Genomic DNA, 6,671 nt, shown 5'->3' with positions numbered 1-6,671 from the left:
CATATACAAATATATAATGTTGACTTGTATTTGTTATTGTCAACTCTGTTTGTGATGCCTTATGTTCTTGTTTTGGCAAAAGGGTAATGCTAAAGAATGATGGGTTTGATATTATAAGTTCATTTATGATCAATAGGGGGTTAGAGTAGTTTGTATTGTGTTTTGACCCTGAATAATCATGTGTATTTACTTGTATCTATTTTCTTTGAAGATTTTGGTGCTTTTAGTCATTTTTTGTGTCTTGTGGAGGGGGAGGGGAGACGGTGAACTAGAAAACTTTACCTAAAATGGGGTACTTCAAACCTGGTTGAATCATTTTTGTAAAAAATTGTGATACTTGAGAAGCCCCCTAGGCTTTGGTCTAGTGGTAAGAGCATGACTTATGATGTGTGAGTGAGGTTCACTTTGTGGCTGACAGAATGGTGTTTAAGTGGAGAAGGACAAAAGGGCGGACAGATTATCTATCGAGTTTTGAACGATGCACCATTGGCCGTTGGGGATTTCTTGATTATAAAAATTAAAATTAAATTAAAATTTCTACTTGAGAATGAGTTACAAAACCACCCCTGCTACAAAACTTGCACCAGCTTACATATAAATTGGACTGCATTGTAGAATTTGTAACAAATGAGATTTCTTGGAGGTAAATTTGATTGTAGACACTTGCAAGTTGAACTGATGAATTACACATCAAAGTCTTAACTTGTTGGTGTAGAAGAAATGAATTTCATGTATTTCTTCAACTTAATTTGTATCGGTTTCCAACTAAATTTAATATTTAGATATAAGATATTAAGTCTATTCTTACAATGCTAACTTGAGAGTTGAGATGAGTAATGCTTTTCAAAGCTCACAGGTGCTGTCTTGAAAAAGTATGTAATACTGGGAATGTCTATGGTATCACTGATCCTAGTACTGCTCTCGCCAAGTAGCATTATAAAAGGCGAAAAGTGCTAAGGTTTGTTGGGGTTTTAAGCGTAAATCATAGGCTTTAATGAAGAAAGGCACAAATGAAGAAAAAGATGCAAACATGTATTCGTTTTTCAAGAATAACAATTATAAGCACAAAGGTACAAATAATAATATCTGGCACCTTGGTGACTGCACTGAAGTGCCTGCTAAGCGACACAAAACATTTAGCCTGTTTTGCTCCTAGTTTATGGGTTTAAACTCACATTCAGTGAGTTTCTTGATGCATTGTGCAACACATTTAGTTCCGGGTTTTAAAATCATTTCACAATGTGCTTTATACTTGATCTTAAGCATTCTTTGGGCTGACAGAAGGACTTGTAGCTTTTAAGGAAATATATATACGTAGATCATGTGCTGTTACCATTTTCTTTAGCTCTTCTCCCACTGCTGATTAGTTTTGCAGTCATCCTTTTCTACGTGAGCGTATTATCTTACCTACTAGTATGAGAAATTGTTTGATGCTCTACCAGTTCAACACTATACAGAGAATGTAAGTATTTACTTGTCAGTTTATAGTTAACCATGTGAGTGTTTGATTCATTAAAGTTTCCCTAGACCAAAAGCCCTCTACTCCTGGGGAGAGCAAATTGACTGGCTATTTATCCTACTTAAACAATAATCTTTATTTGTCTAGTGTTTGACCGTTTCCCTTGCAGTGATTTTGTTGTGATCTTTGGTAGTTATTCATGTTTTTTTTTTTTGCAAATGGTAATGTTGGTTATTCATTGTTTATTAGTACAGCTAGTTTTACATCTCTTCTTCTTTGATGCAGATTGATGAGTATGAATGTGGTCCTGTACGTTGTCTGAAAGCTTTGTTTTAGTGCCATGCCCTCAGTTAGAAACAATATATCATTCTTACTTTGTAATTAAGCCTGATACTGAATTTCATCTACGTATCCCTTTCCATGGATACTCCTTCACCATTCTCCCCTCCCTTTCCACTCCCAAATACTAGCTCAAAGTTTCACTCTCTAAATCTCCAGTGTTATTTAGAGCAACCAGAAGCACAACAACATCGGCTGCAGCCACAACAAGCTGCTGTTGAACAAGTAAATGATGAGTCTCTTCATGGTTCATCTATCAAAAACCCCGAATCAGGTGTTGATTCTAATCATGTCTTTGTCAATCATTCAGCAACTGCATACCATGTTACTTTCAATCAAGACTACGGCTGTTTTGCTATCGGCACTGATCGCGGTTTTGGAGTATATAACTGTGTCCCTTTCGGTGAGTCCTTTTGTCGAAACTTTGAAAATATAGGTGGTATTGGAATTATTGAAATGCTCTTTCGGAGCAATATATTAGCCTTTGTTGGACATGGAGACCATCCACAATATCCCCGAAACAAGGTCATGATCTGGGATGATCAGCAAAGCCGTTGCATCCATGAGCTCTGTTTCCGGTCGGAGGTGCGCCGCATCAGGCTTCGGAAGGACTGCCTCGTGGTAGTTCTTGAGCATAAGATATTTGTCTACAATTTTTCTAATCTGGAGTTGTTGTTTCAAATTGAAACAACTACAAACCCAAACGGGCTCTGTGAGGTTTCACAAACTGCTGATCAACTTGTATTGGTGTGCCCTGGTCTGCAAAAGGGTCAAGTTTGGGTCAAACATAATGCTTCAAAAAGCACAAAATCTATTTTAGCACATGATTCAGTTCTTGCATGTTTTGCTCTTACGAGGGAAGGCAACCTGCTAGCAACAGCAAGCACCAAGGGTACACTAATCCGGATTTTCAACACGCTAGAAGGTACATTGTTGCAGGAGGTAAGGAATTTGTGTCGTCATTGTTTTAGTTTGATCCTATGTTGCATACTCTTTTGTTACATAACCTGAAGTAATCGCAGCATCTCTGTTACTCATAGTATTTTTTTCCCTTGTCGGGCCAAAAAATAAGAATACTTAATGATGGAGGGGATATTGACATTGTTATATGGACTAGAATTTTTTATGTTGCTGCTTTATTAGTAATCTCCAGTTGCTTTAAATTCCCTTTAACTGTTGTCAGTCTTCATTTCTGTTCTTATGATCATTCAGCATGATGCTGACTGGCTGATCATCTAAATTATATTTTATAGTTCTTTGCCAACTTACTGGAGCAGTTTTACTTACTCTATAATTTCCTCATTAGGTTTTACCTTTAGCTTGCAGTATTCTGATATTATCAACCCCCTATCTGGGTCGACCACTACAGTTTATCAAAATAAAATAAAGTATTTGAAATCTAGAAATCTGTATGGTTTTTCACCCTTTTACTCCCTTGAACCCAAAACAAATTTAATAGACATCGTTTGCTAGTTCCTCTTTTTCTATCTTGAATGAGTTTTCCTCCCATAATTACAAGAGTAATTTCTACATTTTGTCATCCTCATCCATAGTATGAAGCTGGACATAATTGATAAAGATTGTAAGATTGAACTTTTTTATGGCTTTCTATTTCTTCTTTGCCTGCCTACACGATTTCTTTGAACTTCCAACTAATTGAGTCTTTTATTTTTCCTTTCGACCAACTAACAGCATTACATGTTTGTCTTTTGCTCAATCATGTATGATTCAGGTAAGAAGGGGTTTGGATAGAGCAGAAATATATAGTTTGTCATTCTCTCCAACTGCTCAGTGGCTAGCTGTCTCCAGCGACAAAGGCACTGTTCATGTTTTCAGCCTTAAGGTCAATCTAGGGAACAGGAGTACTGACAAGTCAAATTGTTCTTCCAACTTCCGTGTTCCTGTGGCAGCCTCTAGTTCTTTCTCCTTCATCAGAGGTATCTCTAAAGCAGATTTAAGGTTTCTAGTTTATATTTTAAAAACTTAGATGGGTATCCATTCATGCTCAATAAAATTATTTTGGTATTTTAATATGTATATTTACAAATCCTTGTTAAGCAATAAAAAATCTTGCATCTAATTTTTAACTCTGTCCCTAAGAACATGACCTTCATTTGCTGATTTTGAGGCATCTATTTAAATAGTGAAAATATTCTACTACATGCACTCCATGCGGGAATTGCAATTACTACCATAGAGAGCAAACTTTTGTTTCTTGAAAGGACACCTTGCCTCTACATGCTACATTTTCTTCTTTGTCTATTTATCAAGCCACAGAATATTCTAGAAGAATTTATTTGACAAATTGTTTCACATAGTTAAAAAGCTCTCGGAGTGAGTCATTTTTACTGTGGTCTTTCAACATTGTGTGGTTTATAATCAGTGTTATATGTTGACTCCATAAGATATGTGATAAGTGAATTCTGTTTTTTATACAGCATCCTCTATTGCCACTATGGAGTATAATAGTATAGTATTACTTGCTTTCTTGTTTGTAGTGATGAGTCATAAGCGGCTGGCTAATTAACTTTGTCATGGTTGATGGAGATTTCTTGTCAACTGGCCATAATAGATTTAACCTTATTTGATTCATCTGAACTTTTTTGTCATGGAAAATGCTTTCTTTGGACATTGTGATATGCACAAATTACAGTCTATAATTTCTGTTTCCGCCTCTGTGATTTTGCCTGAAGAATATACCTTGGGGACTTTTCATAGTTAATGTTATGTATTTCAAGGGAACTTTCTTCATGTAGACTAGGTTATCATCTGGTACACACACTATTGCTACTTCTTTCTATGATTAAGTGATGAGCTATTAAAGGTGAGAGTACGGAGGTGGTTCTTGAATTCGTGCTTAATTCTTGCAGGAGCTCTTCCCAAGTATTTTAGCTCAGAATGGTCTGTGGCTCAATTCCGACTGCCTGGTGTTTCTCAATACATTGTTACATTTGGCAACGAAAATAATACACTTATAATTCTCGGCTGGGACGGAAGGTTAGTTAACTCTTGCAAGGTTTTTTGTCTTTCTTGTAACATAATCATCTTTGCAATATTTGCCACCTAAGAATTTGATTTCCGTTCTTAGATTAAAATTTCATCGAAATCCTAATTGTTTTAGCTTTCATAGAACTAATTAAACATGTTTAGATACTAACACTTATCTTGGTAAAAGATATTGAAGAGCAATGCTTGTACAGAAGAAATAACTGATGTGATCTGGTCATGAACTCCTCAGGGACCTCTCTTTAAGCGAAAGAGAGGAAAGGCTATTATGATGTTTGCTCTCTTCTATTTAAATTTTGTCGAGTGAAGAAAGATAAATTTCAATTTACTTACATAGAGTTACAAAGATCAACATATTTAAAACAATAGAAAAGATGGTTATCAATAGTGACACCGCAACTGAAAATTTGAAGGGTCCAAACTGATTTATCTCGGGGACTACACGGTCTTTCTAGGACATCTTAGTCTGCTCCCATTATGATTGGTCCTTCCTATGTAATTTTCTACATGAATTAAGATTTGAGTTTTAACTTCAACTGGGATCTATCGTGACGATTCATCAGTAATGGCATATACACAATTATTTATTCGGCGTTAGAGGCAGTCAGAATTTCTTCTCTGTTTACACTTTTTTAGTTAATGATAGGAATGGAGATGGTTCTTCCATCTATTTTGACATTGAAAATCAGATTTTCCAGATTGACAACGATCATTCTGTTTTGAGTGGACTAGAAACTTCTTGTCAAAACTCAAGTCATCTGAATAATGGATTTAGGTGCGAAGATCCCTGCTATAATTCTTACATTTCAATTTGTGTCTTGCAGCTTTTTCAGATGCAAGTTTGACCCAGCATCCGGCAAAGAGATGACTCAGTTGGAATATCACAACTTTCTGGAGCCTGAAGAACCTTGTAATTGAAAGTATGGATGACGTTCGTGACCAAGAAGGATACTATGGCTTCCCAATTAGCTTGCCTTTCTTTGCAAATAGTAGGTTAAAGGCTTTTTAAGCACAGCATATATAGCTTGACATAACATAGCAAGTTAGCATATACAACCAACAGTCTTCAACTTGTTGATGTACAAAAAAGAAAGAAGATTTTGATGTAGTAGAATGAAAATGCATATCCAGAGTTTCCAACAACAAACAGTTCCTTGTATAGTAAAGATGCATAAGTTTTCCCTTTAGTAGAAATATAATTGTTTTGCCTTCTTGTTACTGAGTGTGTATTCAAAAGATATGTATCTTCATTCTCAATTTCTATTCAGTACTATGGCTCGTTATTAGAGTTACTCTCGATCTTCATATTTGTATAAGATGAATTGAAATTTTTATTGTTCATTTGTTAAAGAATTTCGGTTGTAAATAAGGGTTCCTCTAATATTCAATATATGATTATTTATGTTATGGGGGTGAACATTAATAAAGAAAATATATTACTTAAATTAATTATACTAAAAGAGCATGTTTTTTCTTTAAATGTTTAATTCCCACATTATTAATAATGTATTCTTATCTTATGCTCTATTCTATGGTAATATAAAGAGCAACTTTCACATATAGCAAACAAAAAAATCATATTTGTATGCTATAACAAAGTTTGCATAATTGCGCATCATAGCAAACATATATATGTATAATTCACTATACATATACAATTGAAAGCTATGTCTATTTCGCTATATATATATATATATATACAAAAAGAAGCAATTGTATAATTCGTTGGCTCCTCTTCAGATTTGTATAATTTCGCTAGCAGGCCATTTGTATAAATTGTTGTTAGCCTCTCGTTTGTATAAATCGTTGACAAAAATATTTGTATATACAAAAAGAAGCAATTGTATAATTCGTTGGCTCCTCTTCA

General features: G+C 34.9%; 1 protein-coding gene across 1 annotated transcript; it reads left to right on the top strand.

Annotated features, from left to right (window-relative positions):
- The first annotated feature begins 1,667 nt into the window (after nucleotides 1–1,667).
- LOC125826580 (autophagy-related protein 18a-like) lies at nucleotides 1,668–5,855 on the top strand. The gene is made up of 4 exons (XM_049505931.1): nucleotides 1,668–2,740; nucleotides 3,531–3,735; nucleotides 4,669–4,795; nucleotides 5,629–5,855. Exons 1-4 carry the CDS (start codon nucleotides 1,880–1,882, stop codon nucleotides 5,720–5,722), a joined length of 1,287 nt encoding a protein of 428 aa, XP_049361888.1. The 5' UTR covers nucleotides 1,668–1,879; the 3' UTR covers nucleotides 5,723–5,855.
- Nucleotides 5,856–6,671: the final 816 nt, after the last annotated feature.

Source organism: Solanum verrucosum, unplaced genomic scaffold (genome assembly GCF_900185275.1).
Source record: "Solanum verrucosum unplaced genomic scaffold, falcon-dt-bn FXZP01000060.1, whole genome shotgun sequence".
Lineage (NCBI taxonomy): Eukaryota > Viridiplantae > Streptophyta > Magnoliopsida > Solanales > Solanaceae > Solanum > Solanum verrucosum.
This window is presented reverse-complemented; position numbering and strand designations above follow the sequence as displayed.

Excerpts from the sequence above, each read along its gene's own strand:
- LOC125826580 (XM_049505931.1), top strand. The coding sequence starts at position 1,880 with ATGGATACTCCTTCACCATTCTCCCCTCCCTTTCCACTCCCAAATACT. Across the intron at positions 2,741-3,530 it reads AAGGTACATTGTTGCAGGAG|GTAAGAAGGGGTTTGGATAG; the intron begins GTAAGGAATTTG and ends TGTATGATTCAG. Across the intron at positions 4,796-5,628 it reads ATTCTCGGCTGGGACGGAAG|CTTTTTCAGATGCAAGTTTG; the intron begins GTTAGTTAACTC and ends TGTGTCTTGCAG.